Raw genomic sequence first — 20666 nt, 5'->3', positions numbered from 1 at the left:
GCCCCATTAGTTAGAAGACTATATCGTATAGTATACACACATTTTTTTAAGATATTCATCCATTCCTCCCAGGGATACCCCCTTTTTCCATCTAAATAATTGCTCTCCATCTTGGATATTTACAATATTTACACCCTCCAAATATTTGTAAACTCTTATTCTTCCCTCTTTTACACATTGATTTGCCAAACTAAACATTGTTTAATTGGCCACTCTAAAAATTTTGTACTGTTTTGAATGAGTCTACTATTTTTAATATAATTTCCCTCTTATAAACCTATTTCAGAGCCCACTGAAATCAATGGAGTCTTTCAATTGACTTCAATAGTCTTTGGATTAGTCTTTATATAGACAGGGAATGTATAGCTTAAAATGGTAGACTCTTTCAAAATAGTAGAACTATGCCCACCATCATTTTTTTATTCTTTCCTCTAAAGGTACTCTTTTACTCTTTCTGGACCCAATTTGTGTACATTTTTCTGAACTGAAAACAATATTGTGCATAACAGTAGTTTAGGAACAAGTGAAGAAGAATATCACATTCAACTGATACTGAAGACCGTATTTAGAGATGTAGGGTAAAAGTTTCAAAAGCACCTTGGTAACTGGCGACTTTGAAAATCAATGGGATTTAAGCTCTGAAGTACCTGTCACTTTTGAAAAATACACTCATGAACACTTGGAAAAATATACCCCTTACATGTGGGGTAAGACCTTCTACAGGGGTGTGTGATTGTTAAAGCACACAAATAGGTCTGTGTAGATTCTGCTGGTGTGGTTAACCATACTGCTGCCTGAAACAGTACTATGTTAAAGCACACTTGGGGACCTTTAGTGTGCACCAATAGGGTCTACAGAGACCAATTAACATGCAACACCTTAGTGTGCTTTACTCCTGTGGAGCTCATTACCCCACCATATACACAAGCCCTTAGCTTGTGAGATCTGACTGGATCACAGCATAAAGTGGCAAATAAAGGATGCTGGCAAAACGAATTATTAATCATATTTATTACAGCAGTGCCTAAAGACCAATCCCAAATGAGGCTCCATTGTGCAAGGCACTGTACAAACACAGACAATCCCTGCCCCCAAGGAGCTTGCAATCTAAATAGACAAGACAAAAACAGGATGGAGAAATGGGATCTAACACATGCGTCTGATTAAGTGGGCATTCACCCACGAAAGCTTATGCTCCAATACATCTGTTAGTCTTTAAGGTGCCACAGGAATCTTTGTTGCTTTTCACATAAGCAGAGTGAACAATGTGATGGCGGCAAACTTCAAGTTAGTGCCACAATTGTTTTGCAGTGGGTTTGGTTAGGAGGGGAGAAGCTAAAAATGGAAAAAATGAAGGGAGAGGAGATGCTGAAGGAAGAAGGGTGAAGGGCAAAGGAAAACCATAAGAGGAGCAGGTACAGAGCATTGCTGAGGTGAAGAGACTGAGGAAGGGGAAGGGATGGAGCAAACAGCCAATTACCACAGGGCAGAAAAAGTCCAGTCAAAATTTTAGAAACTTCTCTAAGTGTTCAAAAGGTCCTTGATTTGGCTTCTTCTGCAACTACTCCTACCAGCTAGAGTCTCTGGCTGGTTCCTCTCTGCAGTTTCTTCCCCACTCCCACCCAAATCCCACATAGCAAGAAGCAAGAGCGGGGAACAGAGGCACCACCTGGGTCTCAATTTCCTCAGAGTGGATGGGGGAGGGAGTGTCTGCCCTGCATGGTTCTGAATCTAGACAGGGAGGGAGGGATGGCCCCAGTTGTGCCCCATTTTACCCCTCCCGCCATCCACAGCAGTTTAATGATTCACAATAGCATGTAAAAACAGCTTTGACTAGGTGGGCAAAGAACTACTAACTGCCCTACCTCCAAGTTGGAAGAAATATTAAGTAACTGACAGAAATTGCATAAACACAAGCCTAGGCATGTCCCGGAAATAGGGTTGCCAACAGTCCCTTATTAGAAGGGCCATCCTTTATTTCTTCATGTCTGTACAACAAAAGCAGCAAGAAATACCTCAGGAGAGAATGTGGGTGAGTACTGCTTATTTATTAATTATTATTATTAACGACAGCAACATTAGGAGAAGAGGTGGAGCAGAGCAATTTGCAACATTAGGAGAAGAGGTGGGGCAGATATGCTAAGAAAACAGTCCCTTATTTTTGAAATACGTTGCCAACCCTACCCAAAAAGCACAATTATAATTCTAACGTCAAAATAATGTCTCACCTGAAGAATAGCAGAATCTTCATAAAGATCTGGAATATCCTGGAGCAAGCTTCTCCATATTTTAATATCATTCAAAACAACACTCATTCCTCCACCTGTCAGAGGGTGCCTCATATTATATGCATCTCCCAAAAGAAGAACGCCTAGATGGGAGAAAAAAAAATAATAATGGCATAGAACACGTGCCAAGTACTCCATTTTAGAAATCAAAACTTTTCTTTCTCTATCAAATTTGCTAAGCCTTAGCAAAGAAAGCATTGCAGCTTGAAAACTACATAAATTCCACACAGCAGCTTAAAATCACAGTGTAAAATGCATCTGAACAACTTAAAGCTTGGAAATGTTTTTTTTTTTTTAAACACAGATCAAGAAGAGGTTATAAAAATTTCTTTATACTTTCCTTTAAAAAATAAGCCATTTTTGACAGATAACAAGCATGAAAAACTATCAGCCTGAAACAGACTTTAAAAAAAAAAATGCATGTTTTAAAATAAGGGTTTAAAATGGACCAACCAACAACCTTAATTCTAGGGTCACTAACAATATGCTGTTTATAGGCACCAAACACACACCACAGGAATGTTTTTTTTAAAGTACCATTTTCACAAAAGATAAAACAAACTTGACAGGGACAGTAGCACTGACAACAAACAAAAATATTTCTAAATTTGTTTAATGGTCATTAATCCTATACTTTTAAATATTTTTGTTCTTACTCTACCTTGTTTGTTAACAGGTGATGGAGGTAGGAAGCTTGCTGGCATGGTCCTCAAACGATCATTTTGAACTGCTATTAGGAATGGTTCCTTTAGGTGCTCTGCAGTAAGGAAACTCTATTTAGTTATATTACATATATGAAAATCAAGTCAAATAATTTGCACAGAACTACTCAACCAGTTCTCAGAGATGTAACCCTTCGGAATTGCCTGTTAAATATGTAAATGGAACAAACTACTGTTTGATGTTATGGTATCTATCAGTAACATAAAATGAGGGTTCAATGCTGCAAACTCTACAATGGCTCAATCCTGCGATATGCCGAGTGCCCTCAATTGCAGCTGACTTTTATTGGGAGTACAGGATGCTCGGCACGTCGGAGGATCCGTACCCAAGTGTGAACGTAAATTGGAGCTCCTCACATATAATGCTTGCAGCATCAGGCACTTAGTTTGCAGAGGGGAGGAAAATTTAAAAGAACAAACAATAATTCTGGCATTTTAATCAGAATGAGCACACTAAACTTGTACATTTAGCTGTTGTTTTCAAATGACCTTACCACGTTCCCATTAAAAATCAGTGGCAAAACTCACAATAACTTTGGTAACGCAGGATCAGGACCTAGAACAGGTACCATGGCAAAACATCAGTGCAACTCTAGGACAGGCAAAGAAAGGGCACGGTGAGTTGCCTCCTTCAATATGGTCACTCAAAATAGTTTTCAAATCAGATAAAAAAAGGGAGACTGATAAAATTATTTCTGCTCTACCTTCCCCAGCAGCAGCCTAATCTGTCTCTAGATATATGTGACAGAGAGTCCTGTGGTACCTTTAAGACTAACAGATGTATTGAAGCATAAGTTTTCATGGGTGAATGCCCACTTCGTTGGATGCATGCATTCACCCACGAAAGCTTATGCTCCAATACATCTGTTAGTCTTAAAGGTGCAACAGGACTCTGTTGCTTTTTACAGATCCAGACTAACACGGTTATCCCTCTGATACTAGATATATGTGGTCCATTTCTGCATATTTTAGGATTTCCCCAACTATTTAAATGAGAAAACCACTTAAATCTGCACCCTTAATACATTTCAATTCCACATTGAACGTAAGAACATAAGAACGGCCATACTGGGTCAGACCAAAGGTCCATCTAGCCCAGTATCCTGTCTTCTGACAGTGGGCAATGCCAGGTGCCCCAGAGAAAATGTACAGAACAGGTAATCATCAAGTGATCCATCCCCTGTCGCCCATTCCCAGCTTCTGGCAAACAGAGGCTAGGGACACCATCCCTCCCATCCTGGTTAATAGCCATTGATGGACCTATCCTCCATGAATTTATCTAGTTCTTTTTGGACCCTGTTATAGTCTTGGCCTTCACAACATCCTCTGGCAAAGAGTTCCAAAAGTTGACTGTGCGTTGTGTGGAAAAAATACTTCCTTTTGTTTGTTTTAAACCTGCTGCCTATTAATTTCATTTGGTGACCCCTAGTTCTTGTGTTATGAGAAGGAGTAAATAACACTTCCTTATTTACTTTCTCCACACCTGTCATGATTTTATAGACCTCTATCATATCCCCCCATTAGTCATCTCTTTTCCAAGCTGAAAAGTCCCAGTCTTATTAATCTCTCCTCATACAGCAGCCACTCCATATCCCTAATCATTTTTGTTGTCCTTTTCTGAACCTTTTCCAACTACAATATATCTTTTTTGAGATGGGGCAACCACATCTGCATACAGTATTTAAGATGTGGGCATACCATGGATTTATATAGAAGCAATATGATATTTTCTGTCTTATTATCTATCCCTTTCTTAATGATTCCCAACATTCTGTTTGCTTTTTTGACTGCCACTGCACATTGAGTGGATGTTTTCAGAGAATTATCCACAATGACTCCAAGATCTCTTTCTTGAGTGGTAACAGCTAATTTAGCCCCCATCCTTTTAGATGTATAGTTGGGATTATGTTTTCCAATGTGCACTACTTTGCATTGATCAACATTGAATTTTATCTGCCATTTTGTTGCCCAGTCACTCAGTTTTGAGAGATCCTTTTGTAGCTTTTCACAGTCTGCCTGGGACTTCACTATCTTGAGTAGTTTTGTATCATCTGCACATTTTGCCACCTCACTGTTTACCCCTTTTTCCAGATCATTTATGAATATGTTGAATAGGACTGGTCCCAGTACAGACCCTTGGGGGACACCACTATTTACCTCTCTCCATTTTGAAAACTGACCATTTATTCCTACCCTTTGTTTCCTATCTTTTAACCAGTTACCAATCCATGAGAGAACCTTCCCTCTTATTCCAGAACTGCTTACTTTGCTTAAGAGCTTTTGGTGAGAGACCTTTTCAAAGGCTCTCTAAAAATCTAAATACACTATATCCACTGGATCCCTCTTGTCCACATGCTTGTTAACCCCCTCAAAGAATTCTAGTAGATTGTTGAGGCATGATTTCCCTTTACAAAAAACCATGTTGACTCTTACCCAAGAAATTATGTTCATCTCTGTGTCTGACAATTTTGTTCTTTACTGTACTTTCAACCAGTTTGCCCGGACTGAAGTCAGGCTTACCAGCCTGTAATTGCCGGGGTCACCTCTGAGGTCCTTTTTAAAAATTGGTGTCACATTAGCTATCCTCCAGTCATTTGATACAGAAGCTGATTTAAATTATAGGTTACAGACTACAGTTAGTAGTCCTGCAATTTCACCAAAAACGTAAAAGGAAATAAAATGTTTTTTAAGTACATCAGAAGCAGGAAGCTGACTAAACAACCAGTGGGGCCTCTGGATGATCAAGATACAAAAGGAGCACTTAAAGACGATGACGACATTGTGGAGAAACTAAATGAATTCTTTGCTTCAGTCTTCACAGCTGAGGATGTTAGGGAGATTCCCAAACCTGAGCCGTCCTTTGTAGGTGACAAATCTGAGGAATTGTCACAGACTGAAGTGTCATTAGAGGAGGTTTTGGAATTATTTGATAAGCTTAACAAGTCACGGGGACCAGATGGCATTCACCCAAGAGTTCTGAAAGAACTCAAATGTGAAATTGCGGAACTATTAACTATGGTTTGTAACCTGTCCTTTAAAATCAGCTTCTGTACCCAATGACTGGAAGATAGCTAATGTAACGCCAATATTTAAAAAGGGCTCTAGAGATGATCCTGGCAATTACAGACCAGTAAGTCTAACATCAGTACTGGGCAAATTAGTTGAAACAATAGTAAAGAATAAAATTGTCAGACACCTAGAAGAACATAAATTGTTGGGCAAAAGTCAACCTGGTTTCTGTAAACAGAAATCATGTCTTACTAATCTATTAGAGTTCTTTGAAGGGGTCAAAATATGTGGACAAGGGGGATCCAGTGGACATAGTGTACTTAGATTTCCAGAAAGCCTTGACAAGGTCCCTCACCAAAGGCTCTTACGTAAATTAAGTTGTCATGGGATAAGAGGGAAGATCCTTTCATGGATTGAGAACTCTTTAAAAAAAAGACAGGGAACAAAGGGTAGGAATAAATGGTAAATTTTCAGAATGGAGAGGGGTTACTAGTGGTGTTCCCCAAGGGTCAGTCCTAGGACCAATCCTATTTAAGAGTGGTAGCCATATTAGTCTGTATCAGCAAAAACAACGAGGAGTCCTTGTGGCACCTTAGAGACTAACAAATTTATTTGGGCATAAGCTTTCATGGGCTAGAACCCACTTCATCGGATGCATGAAGTGAAAAATACAGGAGCAGGTATAAATACATGAAAGGATGAGGGTTGCTTTAACAAGTGTGAGGTCAGTCTAATGAGAAACCAATTAACCAAGGGAGGAAAAATAACTTTTGAAGTGGTAGGAGAGTGGCACATTACAGACAGTTGACAAGAAGGTGTGAGTAACTGTAGAGAGAAATTAGAATTGGGGAAATTAAGATTAGGTTTTGTAATGACCCAACCACTACCAGTCTTTATTCAGGCCTAATCTGATGGTATCAAGTTTGCACATTAATTCTTCAGAAGCTGCAGAACTGGAATTAATTTGAAAACTTGATACCATCAGATGTCTACCATCAGATGTCTGACTTTCCAAATGGACAATTCAGCAACAAATTGAAAACAAAGCCAAAACCAACCCAAACCCTCCCCCCACACCCGTGCCCCAGACCCTGTGGGATAATACATTATAATTCTAAAGAGTACATACACAAATCTTCATAGTCTTACCAGGTAGTTGTGGATAAATTTTCTCAGTCATGTATTCTTTGATGTTTTTTGGCATTTCCCCTCGAATATCAACAAGTACTCGAGTCTCATTTGAAGAAATCTGGTAGATAAGGACTGGACTAGGATTAGCTAAAACAAGTTCAGCATGATTGGCTTTAAACTGTGGCGAGTCCTTTTAAAAAAAGGAAGGAAAAAACTGATTAGTAAAAAGGTCAAAAGTTGCTCTTTTGCTGAATCATTTCCTGACATCCTTTAAAGTGTATTAAATGCAAAATAAGTCACATTAATTTAACATTAAGATTGCATGTTGGGCAATGAAAGTGCTAAGGTTCCAAAAACAATGATAATTTGACTTCTTTGCACATTCTGAATATTTTATTACAATACATTTTAATTTGTATATTAAGCTACACACTTCATTAAATCCTTCATTAATTCTTATGTGTAAAGAGGCCAATTTAGGATTTTGTTTAAATGAACAAAAGAGAGAGGAGGAGATGAAATGCTCATAGGTGTAATTTCGCTTTCTACTCCATATGGGCACCAATTCAGCAAAGCACTTAAATATGTATTTAACGTTAAAGCATGTGAGTAGTCAATGGGACTAATTATATTTTAAAGTTAAGTATGTTCTTATGTACCTTGCTGAATCAGGGTTATAATCAGTAGTACATTTTAAGTGATTTTAGTATTGTTAAATAAAAACCAGTGGTGTTTTTTTCCCCCCCCAAACCAAGTAAGGGCACTAGTCCTCAGTATGGACTATGGGCCCAATCTTTCTTTCACTGAACTCAATTAAATATTTATCATTGATTTCAATAGGGTTAATGTTTTGAGAACTTTGAAAATTTAGGCTGGTATGAATTTGTACCTCATATTATATTTGACATTACACCTATAATATCCCCAGATAAGAAATGGTGTTAAGTCTAGGTACACATCAGTATGATTGTCTATACAGAAAGTTAATGCATGGTAACCCAAGGTGTGAATCTACAGCACACTAGCTTGCCACACACTAACTGGCCATGTGGACCCTGCAACTGTGCACTAAAAGTTCTGCAGTACATTTAAAATGAGAGTGCATCAAAGCGCACTGCAGAACTTTTAGTGCACAGTAGCGCGGTCCACATGGCCAGTTAATGTGCAGCAAGCTAGAGCTAGAGATTCACACTTAGGTTGCCGTGAACTAAATTTTTCATGTAGACAAATCCAGTAATTTAAGAGTAAAAACACACAATCCAATTTTTAATGTCACTATTCTTACTATGGTCCAATAATTCCCAAATCCAAAATGAAAAAAGTTAATGAACTCCTGTTAAAATATTTAAAAGCATGTTGTTCTTCCAATAGATGCTTTGGAGGCCATTTAATAATATAGTTTAAGAGACTGCTGTCAGTACTTACTGAATAACAAAAAATAATAAAGCATAAGGATAAATTCTCATTTCATACACATAACTCTCATTACAGCTACTGGGAGATATGGTTGAATTTGGAGAGAAAAATATACATCAGCTACTAGGCATCAGTCTTTCTGTACTATACATACAAGGTCCTTACTTTCAAAATGCAGCCAACAAAATGGGATGAAACAGAAACTTTGTTGGAAACCAATTTTTTCCTAAACTTGGAGAAAAGTCCATCAGCAACAACAGTCAGAGGTGCATGTAATTCCTGCAACATAAAAATGTGATATTTATCTCACTTTATCCTTTTTAACTTTATCTTGTTAATCATATGTTGATCCTATATAATTTTAGATCTGATATTAAGATATAAATAGCTGAATTAATTTATCTCAATTTTAAAGGGAAAAAACACAATAAATCACTCTTGGAATTGGAGAAAGTACGGAAGAGTTCCACCCCGTAAGAACTTTGAGACATTATGAGCAATTTAAGAAGAAGAGGAGCTTATAGAAGAAAATGCTTCTCGACTTTTAATTTATTTTTTATTGAAGAATCTGAAAGTCTATATATAAATAAATAAGCAAAACAAAAATGGAACATCTTTTACAACAGTAACACACCGATAAATAAATAAAAGATTTCTGCTGAGATTCCTCAGTTCATTTTTCTTTTAAAGGAACAAAAAATAAGATGAGAACGTAATTTCCAGATAACACACCACCACCACTTTTATTTAATTCTGGAATTACTGACCAAATCACTGGCAATCTATCAAAATGAGTTACGTAGAATCTCCTACTTGCTTTAGGATACACATTATTTAATATCAACAAACCACCCCAAGCCCTATATTTTTCAATCACTTACTGGTTTTGACGTTAAAATAATCATGGAAGAGTGACTGTGATACTAAGCATCCCTGTATTCAGATCCTATACATTACTGTAAAAATCTTTGTACAAATAATGTCCTGTGAGGTACATTTGAAAACTCACTGATCATTAATATTCTTGGGTGTTGTATGTACACGATGTGTATTAAGAGTTATGGACATCTGCTGGAATGATAATTAAAATGTGTTCAAGGTAGGCATGTCAGGGAGAGTTGGTAAACGAAGTATAAAGGAATGTGGTTTTGAATTTCTGACCATCTGATATTCAGGCAAAGACAATGAAGGTCCATTTTTACATATTAAAAAGCTATTAAGCTAACAAGTGGTGGAAGAAAGAGCATGGAGCTTCCTTCACCACCAGACTTCAGGTTGCCTACCTCACAGCTTGAATACGCTTTACTTTGAGGGCTAACCCTCAGACGAATCCATTTCAAAGGTTTATTGGTCTATAAAGTAGACCAATAACCAGGCTAATACTATTTGATATTTTATTATTGCATAGGAATGTCTTCTTTTACTATGAATAATGAACCAGCACATACCCCCTGGATCTGTGCATGGAGGATCCCCTCTAGGTTCCAGTCTCCCCCCTCCCACAGAGAAGTGGGACTCAGCTACCTTTGTAGCATCATCTCCCCACCCGGAGATGGTTCACACTGGAGAGAGCAGATTGGGCAGGCCAGAGGGAGAAATGGGTGGGCCAGAAAGATGCACATCACCCACTATCTGGACCCCTGGATATTAGTCCAAAAAAAGAGATATGGATTGGAGCTTTACCCTTTTTGTGACCTCTGAAAATTACTATGGGCCGTCGCAGACAAAAGCTCGGGGAGGTACAGTAAAGCCTGCTCCCAAGGAGCAGAAACGTTTTACATGGGAAGCCAGAACCTATGCAGAGACTGACAGGACTTCCACGCAGACAGCCGTAGTCTCCTGATATCCACCAGATTTAGTGGTGACTCGTGTAGCCTTTTCTCTATGGGGAACATCCTGCCTCCTAACAGAATGTGTGTGTGGGAGGGTAGATGGGGGGCGTTTGGACTACTAATAAATAAACAACATAGGTATATAACACTTTCCACCCGTAGATACTAAAACACTTAAAAGTTAAATATTCTTATCCCCCTCTAGGCTTAGAGAGGTGGAGTGACTCCCAGTCCAGTGGACCACATTTAAAACCCTCTACAGCAAAGAGCAGCAAAACTTAAAAAGTTGTAAAGCACAAAAATCCCATAATAAAATGTACAATACAATCTGAAAATACATCAATGATTTTCTGAAATTGAAACTGCAGGAATGTTAAATGGATTGTATTTGAAGAAAAAGAAAATCTTCAGCACTAGAAAGTGACCGAAACTGTTCCCCACACCCCCCAAATAAAGAGACTGTACAAATTTCTTAATGTAATGTACTATCCTGTACTGCCGTATGTGGAAGTCACTACTTCCTTGTTTAAAAGAATAAAAATATCTAGCCTGTATATAGCACTTTTCACTGATAGATCAAAATGCTTTACAAATCACCATATATTCCCACTTTACAGATCGGGAAATAGAGGCACAGGGAGTGAAGTGACTTGGCCAAGATCACCCAGCAGGCCCGTGGCAGAACCAGAAATTGAAACCATGACCCAGTCCAGCCCTCTATCCACATGGCCACAAAACCTCCTTTTATTTTTCTAATGCTTGATGCACATTTAAAAAAAATGTTCTGAGATATCCAAATCTTCTTAAATGCTGTATCTGTGACCATACAATAGAATAGTTAAACACAAAAAACAGTGAAATCTGTTGTCTCACCTTAATATCTCCAGTTTCTTTATCCTTGTACTGAACACCCACCACACAGTCATCTTCCTCGAGCAGTTGTAACACAGTCCCTTCAATGAATTTTGTGCTGAAATAAACCAGAACTTTTAAAAGTACAGGAAAAAAATAAAAGGATATTTAGGGCCATAGTTTCAAACTGACTTATGACATAGAGAATACAAGTTGTTCATGATCCCATTACTGCATATAAAAAGCATTCATTTACACATATAAAATTGTTCTGCCTAGTTTCAGACACAGTATTAAATGGTTCCTATTTTCTTGAAATCAATGGCCAAGACCAAGTGTCACTGAACGCTATGGCCCTGATCCTGCGAAGACATCCACACAGGTTTAACTTTATACACTGTGATTAGTCCCATTGACTTCATAGTCTATCACTTAAAATACACATGGAAGCCTTTACAAGACTGGGGTCTGTGGGCTTGCCTACACCAGTGGTTCTCAATCAGGGGTCCAAGCCCCCGGGGAGCCGAGAGCAGGTTTCAGGAGGGTTGCCAAGCAGGGCTGCCGCGTGGAGTTGAAGCCCAGGCCCTGCGTCCCACCACCCGAGGCTGAAGCCAAAGCCTGAGCAATGTAGCTTTGCAGGGGCCCCTACGGCATGAGGTCCCAGCCAACTGTCCTGCTTGTACCCCCTAATGCCGGTCCTGGTTTTTATATCCAGAAAACCAGTTATTGTGACACAGGTGGGCTGTGGAGTTTTTATAGCATGGGGGGGGGGGGGGGAGGGAGAGACTTGAAAAGAAAAAGGTTGAGAACCCCTGGTCTACACTACAGAGCCTTGGCCTCTATAGCTATGCAGGCAGAACCCCCTAGTGTACGCGGTGTAAGCTGCCATAAGGAGTTCTATTGACAGCATAGCCACACTATGACATTAGCTAAGCCAACAGGAGCACTGCTCTGTTGGTATAGTTGCATCTACATTAGAGTGTTTTCAGGCATAGCTAAGTCAGCTAGGGGTTGTGATTGTTTCACTGTTGGAATAATTGGGGCCTAATAGGCCTACTTTAATTGTTAGCCTAACTAGTGAAAAATGAGTAAAGGTTCATGAATTGCCACAGTGACCCATTATATAAAATTGTTTAAGAAAAGATGTAAGGAGGAGACAGAAAGACTGAATTAATTTAAACAAAGAGATCCTGATACCACCCAAGGGCTGTGTTTAGCTCATGTGTGGCAAAAAAGAGGAATGTAGGACCAGAAATTAGGCCTACCTGGTGGACAAAATAATGATGGGGGTTGAGCTATTCCATCCATCATCTGTTTTTGGGGCCCTACAAAAAGAGATGGGGGAGGAAGGATGACTATCGCCACTACCGTGGCTGCACCAGAAGGATTTTTATCGTGACACGCAGACCTTGACACACCAGTAGGAACACCTGACCATCACTGCTGCACCAGCAAGGACCCCAGCCTGATATCTTTGAGATCTTGCTCTGTCTTCCCCTCCCTCGTGTGTCTCTTTCTGATCCCCACTATCTTCCTTCTCTTGGTTTTTCGCCATATCCTGAAACCACCTACACTGCATGGCACCCGCAAGAGATGAGATGGCCCATCCAGATCTCCTCAGCCTGAGAAAGACCAGTGAAGGAGAGGGGCCTAACCAGACAATCTAGATGATGTCCTGACTGCAGAGGTGAGCTAGGGTCTAGAGCAACAGCTGTCGTGGTTGTCCATGACTGACTAGCTACCGTGCATTCTGAGAACACCAACAAAAGCCATATATCCCCCATTTTTAATTATGTTGTCTCTTCTCTCCCAACTTACTGTGCTCTTCACAATCTTTGTAAAGCCAAATGTGAGCCAGTTACCCCTCAATGGATCCATGACAGCGACAGACTGCTGACCAAGAACACTCAGCCGAAAGTGCAACTACCACAGCCTGGACTTAATCAATATTCTCTCTCTTTAAAGAGAGATTTTAATAGGTTTTGATTATGTTCATTTTACATAATCACTCAATTTCAATTTGAATGCTTGTGTAGACCAGGTCGCTATGTTACCACATGGCTTTCCTTCTCCATTATCTCACACACAACTGTATGCTCCTTATAAGTATGGGGGAAGAAGGGGAAAAAACCACCACATTTTCATGGTGCTAGAGTTTCAGATTAGGAAGATAAAAAAAAAGTCTGGCTTTTCTTTTCTTTAATTCTTTCATCTTTTAATAAAATTACTAAAATAAATTTTATTTCCTAGAAAAAGATTTTCAATACCATTTTCTTTAACAATATTACCTTGCAAATATACTTTTAGTTTTATAAAAGGTGTGTACATTACCAAAATTAATACATATTTGCATGACTTGGTCTCATCTGTTGTTCATAAACCTACTAAAGTAAGTCCTTATGACAGTAAAAGGAGCTCCGCAAGTGAATTGCCAACAACTGGATTGGCAAAGGGATTTCATATGGGTGCAAGGATCCACCTAGACAGATTCAATTACAGACTCTGTCTATTAGGTTAAACTCTTCAGGGCAGGGAGTGTCTATCTTTGAGTCTAGTGAAGCACTAAGCACATTGTTAGAACTAAACAAATAAACAGTAATAATATTGATAAAGGACCACCCCTTTACCCTGTGTGTAATTTTACTTTTATTCATCTGCAAATAAATAGTTATTGCTTAATACATGTTAAAAGAATATATTCACTTGTAGTGACACTAACCTTTCACTCCCCATGACACATTTTTTAAGAATTCTGAGAGAAAATGTAAGACTCCATGGCACTCAAAATTACAAATGTTTGAAATCTCCCAACTATAATTAAATATTCAGCTGCCTCTTCCCTGGTACATGGAGAGGTGGAACATATTCAAAATGAACCAAGAAAGGAAGAAATGAACTCGTTACAAATACTGGCTTTTCTAAATTTCTGCTAGAAAAATGTGTAAAGCAGATATAACAGAATTTTCAAGGATTTTAAGAAGAGTTAGGTGCCCAAATCCCATTGAAATTAAAGGTATGCCCAGGCAGCTTAAACTTTCGTAATTATCACAAATGCAGCAGATCACCTCAGCTTGCACCAAACTTAGCAGTATTGCAGGGTTGATATTTTAAAAATGATTTGAAAATAATTAATTCATCCAATCTAATAGATTTAATGGAAACAAACAGGTTTTCAGTAAAGAACAAAGATTCATACCATACCTGTGTACTTATTTTTAAAAATATATAACTTATTGTGGTATGTTGCATGATAAAGCAGTAAGACCTTACTTTCCTTTAACATTTGGGTTTCTTGACACCCCTTTTACATAAAGGCAGTGATCATATAAAGAAGTTTGTTACAAATGTTTTTAGGGAAGAAGGGGTTGCCTTCAAGACTCTAGAATACCAAAACTACTGGAGGTGTTCATCGCTCTTTTCCAACAATTTTACTTGTATATATAGTATTGGAAAAGATGGAGGAGTAGAGAAAAGAGGATCATGATTATCCTCATTCTTGCTAAGGCAAGTTTCTTTTCCAGCATCATGAATCAGCAGGAAGATCAACATGCTTAGGATCTGTCTATACTTGAAAGTTAATGAAGATTAAGGCAGGGTGTGAATTTAAAGCACAGTGGCTATTCCTGAATAACTCCATGTATTTACAATTCCTGATCATGAAATGAGTCAGCTCTACCACTTGCTTCTCTGATCAATCCAGGTAGTTCTGTGCATTATTTACTGAGAGCATGGCTGTTTTTGGCAAATAGCCCAGATCAGCACTGGTGTACACAAGTGCAACTCCATTCACGTTACTACCATTTGTTGCAGGGCTCATTTTGACCCAATTTATTAAAGTATACATTATGCATTACAGGCCTGTTTCTCCATTGAATCAGAATCAATCTGTGGGGCAAGATCCACCCCACAGACTGCCAGTTGGACCACATTTTTTAATTCTGTGGCATGTATTTGGGAAACACTGGTGTTCCCATAAATCCAAGACCAAATTATGTCCCAAAGACCAATGCACAGTTGCTTACTTACATGCTCTTTTAATTGATTATGGTGTAATTAATATACCTCTTATAAACATCTACAAAAATATGTTATGTGCATACTGAAGCAAAAAAAATTATTAACGCTCAGTTCCTGCATCAGGATTGTCTAGTGCAGACCTTTGCACCTTGGCAGAGTTCCACTGAACTGACTGGAGCATCTCAGAGGCGCAGGGAATTGTGCTATTGGATCCTGATGCAGGAACAGGACCTAAAATTGTTGTAATATGTTGATTAAAATTTTAAGCCAGCTGTCTTACTTGGGTTCTGCCATGGCTGCCCTTCGGAGACCCATGATGAAGCGCCCATGATGAAATGCTCTTCCACTCTGCACCAGACCATCTGCAGAGTTTGGATAAGGAATTTCAACCTCCGACTTGCTCTCTAGATCATGAATTATGTAACCATTTACTATGTGAGCATCAAGACCTTCCACTGAATCTGGAAAACAAATCCCAATATATTAGTGAAAGAATAAAGAACAACAAGGAATACGCATTAGTCTGTAAAAATTGACCTCTACATCAAGAATATTTTATTTCTTTAGCAAACGATCACATGCATACAACACAGAAGGGGACATTTTCAAAATGGTGGACAGGAAACATAACAAGCAGCTTTAATCCATATATGTCCAGAATATGTTGTATTTTTAAATTTTCTTTGTAAACATGCTTTTCTTTGATACAAGGGGGTTTTGTCCTTGTCAAGTAAATACCTTTGCAACAAAATATCTGAGTTTTAAAGATTTACTTACCTTCAAGACCCAGTTCTTTAAGAGCATTATATCCTCCAGGTTGTAACAATTCTCCAACTATCCTGTCAGGTTCCTTCAGATCCCTCTCTACTACTGTCACATTTCTTCCGTCTCGTGACAGCACGGCAGCCAAAGCAGAACCAAGTACACCTGAACCCACGATGATAACCTCTGGATCAGACTGAGGAGCTAATATTGTATTTGTAGCAGTCTCTGTCACAGTGTTTGAGTTTATCCCTCTTTTACCCTATGTAGAAATTAAAACCAACAAAAATGCAAGTGACATATCTAGCATTTATCCTCTTTATTTTACAAACAATAATAGACAATATAATATAAAAATTGAATGATTGTGAATTATCTTTTGGCTTTAAAAATTAGACTTTTTTTCTAGGTCTAGGTCTGAATATCAACTCCCCTAATCCTGCAAACCATTATTATTGAGCCTAGTGATGTGAGAAGTCCCATTGGAATTCAATGGGGGTACTCAACAGTAATAAGTGTCATGTTCATGGTAGTAGGCATTAAGCTCAGTATAAAGGGTTTGCAGGAGTGGGTCCTGAGCCATATTAGGGCCATGGATGATAGGACAGCACTAGTCTGGAGACAGAGATTTTTCTGAGGCCAATTATAAACGTGGTCAGATCTGGGAGAATTTTCACAGGGATGGCAAAAAGCACGTTCCTGACACGAAGGCAACCTCCCTGCCACATTTCAAGTCCCTGCTGCAAAGCAGAGGCTTTAGAACTTCTCAACAGTTGAAAAAAATTCTTTTAACATGGTCAAGATACATTTCTGCGCAACCTTGTTCTGAGAATGGCAGAACCATTTTAGCTGAAATCTCCCCTCAAAAAAACCCAAACAAATACCCCAAGGCAGGCACCCAAAATGGAAAATTTCAGTCCAGTTACAATTTGACAAAGTTATAAATAACTGAAAACAGAGTTTTATCATGAAAAGTGTTAGGTAACTGTAAATGTATGCTGTGCTATCATTTGACTATTTATATTGCTTACAATTGAAACCCAAAGTACTGTCATTCATCAAATTATATATATGCTGGTTAATCAATTTCTGTGGTGTATGAAAAGGTCTAATAGGTTCCAGTCCTTCCTGGCAATTACCAGTCAATTATACCTCACATTGCACAAAAATGACAAATGTGATAGTAGAGTTTCTTATTTATTCTCTGTCAACAACTCGCTTGGCAAACCTGCAAAATATTTTTTGACTACCAGAGCTGCAGTTTGTACCTGCAATTTTCAAAATCACAAGTATTTTCTGCTTTTTACATCACTCCCAGCAATAAACACTCTACCGTCAGAATTTAAATGACAACTGTCAATGGCGTACAAAGTAGAATGGAATCCAGCTCATTTTGACACAGCTCCCTTAGCTCTGCAGTGCTTACTGTAGTAAAAGCTAGATTGTATCAGCACAACTACCTAGAAGTGAAACAGGATTGTTAGGTAACAAGGGTGCCATGTTTATAGCTACTTTAAATGATTATAAAACCTGGGAAGTAAATATAAAATAAATTAACTGGGGCTCAGGATATAGTCTTTGTAAGAAACAATACAGTAGCTGAAAGTCCCAGGGGAATTGCTGCAGCGGCAATGAGGTCATGATTTCTAGTGCAGGGGATCAGACAGAGTCAGCTCTGCTCCAAAGTGCATATGGAAGGGGGTCCAACTATTGTAGTTCAAAGGATGCACTGAATCTGTACATCTGCTTGAGACCCCGGTGGGGCTCCTACTGAGCTCCTTCCACTAACTAAAGCTTTCCGCTATCATACCCCTGGCAGACAAGGAAAAGCTGGCAGTCTGCTTCAGAGATTCTGCCCAATGTTCTAAAAGCCTTTGAAGATGTAAAGCCCTATATATGTAATATTTCATTACTATTACCTATAGAATTATTTGGATTTCATCAGATGTATCTGCAAAAACATTTTCTAGTCTGCCACATAAATGGTTTTCTGTCAAATGTAGAGATGCTGAAAGCTGATGTATGTCAGAGCACTAACAATTTAAGATGTTTCCTATGTGGGAAAAATACTTTACTGGAAATTACACAAACACAGAAACTGCAAATCAACTTAATAACGGAGATTTTGCCCAAGGTTTACCTTTAAACTTAATTTGAAACCCAAGAACCTAGTGTCTTGATTAAACAGGCTCCATCTATGAGTTTGTCACCCAAAACGGAAATAAAAATCTAACAAATCCCTAGGTGGGGACCACAAAGATAAATCCTCTCCAACCTTCATTAGCTGCTTTTCCCTCAAACTGACAGAGGAGCCCTAATATAAAAACAACGGTGAAAGGACTCCATTCTATTTCCCAGGTTTGAACTGAACTTACCTTTCTGGATTTGGGTTGCTCTGCCTGTGGAAATCCAGGGGTGGATTTGGCCCAGAAAAAACCAATGAGTGGCAAAGCTGAGAGAGCACTACAGAGCATCCCAAAGTGGGACTGTTTCTGCTGCCCCCACTGCTGTTGTTTTAGCCACCCAGAACGATACCGATAAGACAGGAGCAAACCAAGAGAGAAAAACATCAACATAGTCAGCAGCACCTCTTTGTTGACATAAGTCATCAAGTCTCCACATTTCTTATACACATAGATGAAGGAGGCGATGCCCAGAAAAGTCCACATTATGACGAGAGCAAATAACTGTCGCCGGTGGTTCCCTTTAACACTTGTACTGTGATTGAAGTTCTCTGAAAAAGGGATTTTGCACAAGCTATAAAAATCATAAAAATACAAATATCCTCTTAAAAATATATATGTGGTAACAGAGAAGCAAGACTCTCTCACAAAGCCCTGCAAAAGGTAGCAACTGCAGCTTTACTGGGGCATGGCAGCCCAGAGACAAGGATGCTCCAAAAAGTGGTATGAATTCAATACAAATCTCCTCTTAAAACAACCAGAGAGAGATTTACAGCAGCTCAGATGACTTCAATTCGACAAACTGACTACAACATTGGCCTCAGCTATTGTCGCCTGATGCTCCTGAGGGTCAAAGTCATTGCTGGGGTGGGGTTTTTTTGCGACTAGATCTCCTTTGGGGGTCACAGTCTCTTTTCTCCAGCAGCAGGTGCTCTCCCCCACAAAAATAATTAGACCGACATATTATTACAGGTGGCCTGACATGAGGCTTCTCGCGGGAGCCGCAAGAGGGGATTTATAAGAGGGGGGGACCCTTCTCGTTAACTAGCCAATCTTATTAAATCTCATGTTGAACACGGGCTCCTCCCCGCAATCCAGAGACGAAAGAACTATGCTGGTGCCGCCCTTTAGAAATCCTCTGGCCGTTCTCTCTTTGCCCTCACCAGAAGCCCCCAGCAGATCCCAATAAGCTGCTCCCTGGCATGGGGCGCCCGGCAATGGACCCCGCCTGGGCTGTGGCTCCCCTGCCCCTCCCTGGGTGGCGGCTCCCGCTCAGCCCGGTCAAGCCCCTCTCCCCGCGGCTGAGCCGGTCCTCGCCCGGGCTGATGAGGATGGAGCCAGGCCTCCCGCTCGCCCTCTCCCCCGGGCGCCGCCGCTGCCTAGGCTACGGACTTCCCGGCTCGCAGCCAAGCAGCAGGGGTACAAGGAGGAGGGGCGGGGTTTATGCTAATGAGCGGCTCCCTCCGTCCTCTGGCAAGCGTCGCGCGCCCGGTGCCCCAGCAGCTCCGGGCCAATCGGCGGTGCTAGGCCGAGATGGCGCTATCGAGGACTGGCCAATGGCAGGGAGCGGAGGGCGGGGCTTGACGCCTTCCGGGCCCCTAGTGCGATGTGACGAAATGAGCGGGCGGGGCTAGGGGAAGGGGTTGCGCCCTGCGGTTGCCATGGGCACGGGGAGGGAAGATGCTGCGCGCTGGCGGGGGCGGTAGGGCGCAGTTTCCCGCCTCCGACCGCGTTGCCGCAGCCGGGGCTCTTGGTGCTGCGTCCTGCTCCCCAGGAGAGCCTGTTCCCGGGCTCCGTCTGCATAGCCGAGACCCCCTGGCAGCAGCCGGGCCACCACCCTGCCTCTGGGCTCAGGGTCTGGTCCCCCAGTGGGGAGAAATGGGGCACCTGGGCAGGCCGACCGAGGGCGGGAGAGATGGGGCATGGGGCGGGAACAAGGTGGGAAGCGAGATGGGGCAGGAATGAGGTGAGATGGGGCACAGGGGCAGGGAGGAAGGGGGAAAGTGAGGTGGGGCAGGACATAATTCTTCATTGCTCTGGATTGCACTCCAGAGTGTAACATCTTTGTATTTTACACCGTGACTTATTATCAGCCCCGGGGACAGCCCTGACCCCGGTTACATCATATTTAGGCACTTAAATAAGTGGCCTGATTTACAGAATTGATGAGTTCACAATAACAAAGTAGGAGCTGCCGAGTGCTCACCAAATCCGAAAATAACGCCAAAAGTGCCTAACAATAGATTTATGAGATTAACGTCAGGCCTCCAATTTCGAAAGTTTTAACCTGAGGGCAAAGGATAAGAAAAAAACGTGGGGCTCTGAAAAGTTGAATGGGGTCTCTGTCAACACACAGCACTGGGCAATATCAGGGTTTAAATCAGGACTGCAAAATTTGGCTCAATAATGTATGAAATCGAACCACTGCTTCATTTTTCTCTCTTGGATGCAGAC

The 20666-nt window shown here is 40.4% G+C and overlaps 1 protein-coding gene across 1 annotated transcript; it reads right to left on the bottom strand.

Annotated features, from left to right (window-relative positions):
- Window positions 1-2228: 2228 nt before the first annotated feature.
- On the bottom strand, window positions 2229-19622 carry SQLE (squalene epoxidase; the record flags this gene model as incomplete). The annotated part of the gene is given in 8 exon segments (XM_034763606.1): window positions 2229-2371; window positions 2950-3045; window positions 7169-7340; window positions 8732-8845; window positions 11272-11368; window positions 15548-15728; window positions 16045-16291; window positions 18405-19622. Coding segments are annotated over 8 exon segments (1344 nt in total), but the record flags the coding sequence as incomplete, so codon positions are not given.
- Between the last annotated feature and the right edge of the window lie 1044 nt (window positions 19623-20666).

This window comes from Trachemys scripta, chromosome 2 (assembly GCF_013100865.1).
Source record: "Trachemys scripta elegans isolate TJP31775 chromosome 2, CAS_Tse_1.0, whole genome shotgun sequence".
Lineage (NCBI taxonomy): Eukaryota > Metazoa > Chordata > Testudines > Emydidae > Trachemys > Trachemys scripta.
The sequence above is the reverse complement of the archived record's forward strand: the minus strand, read 5'-3'. Positions and strand labels throughout refer to the sequence as shown.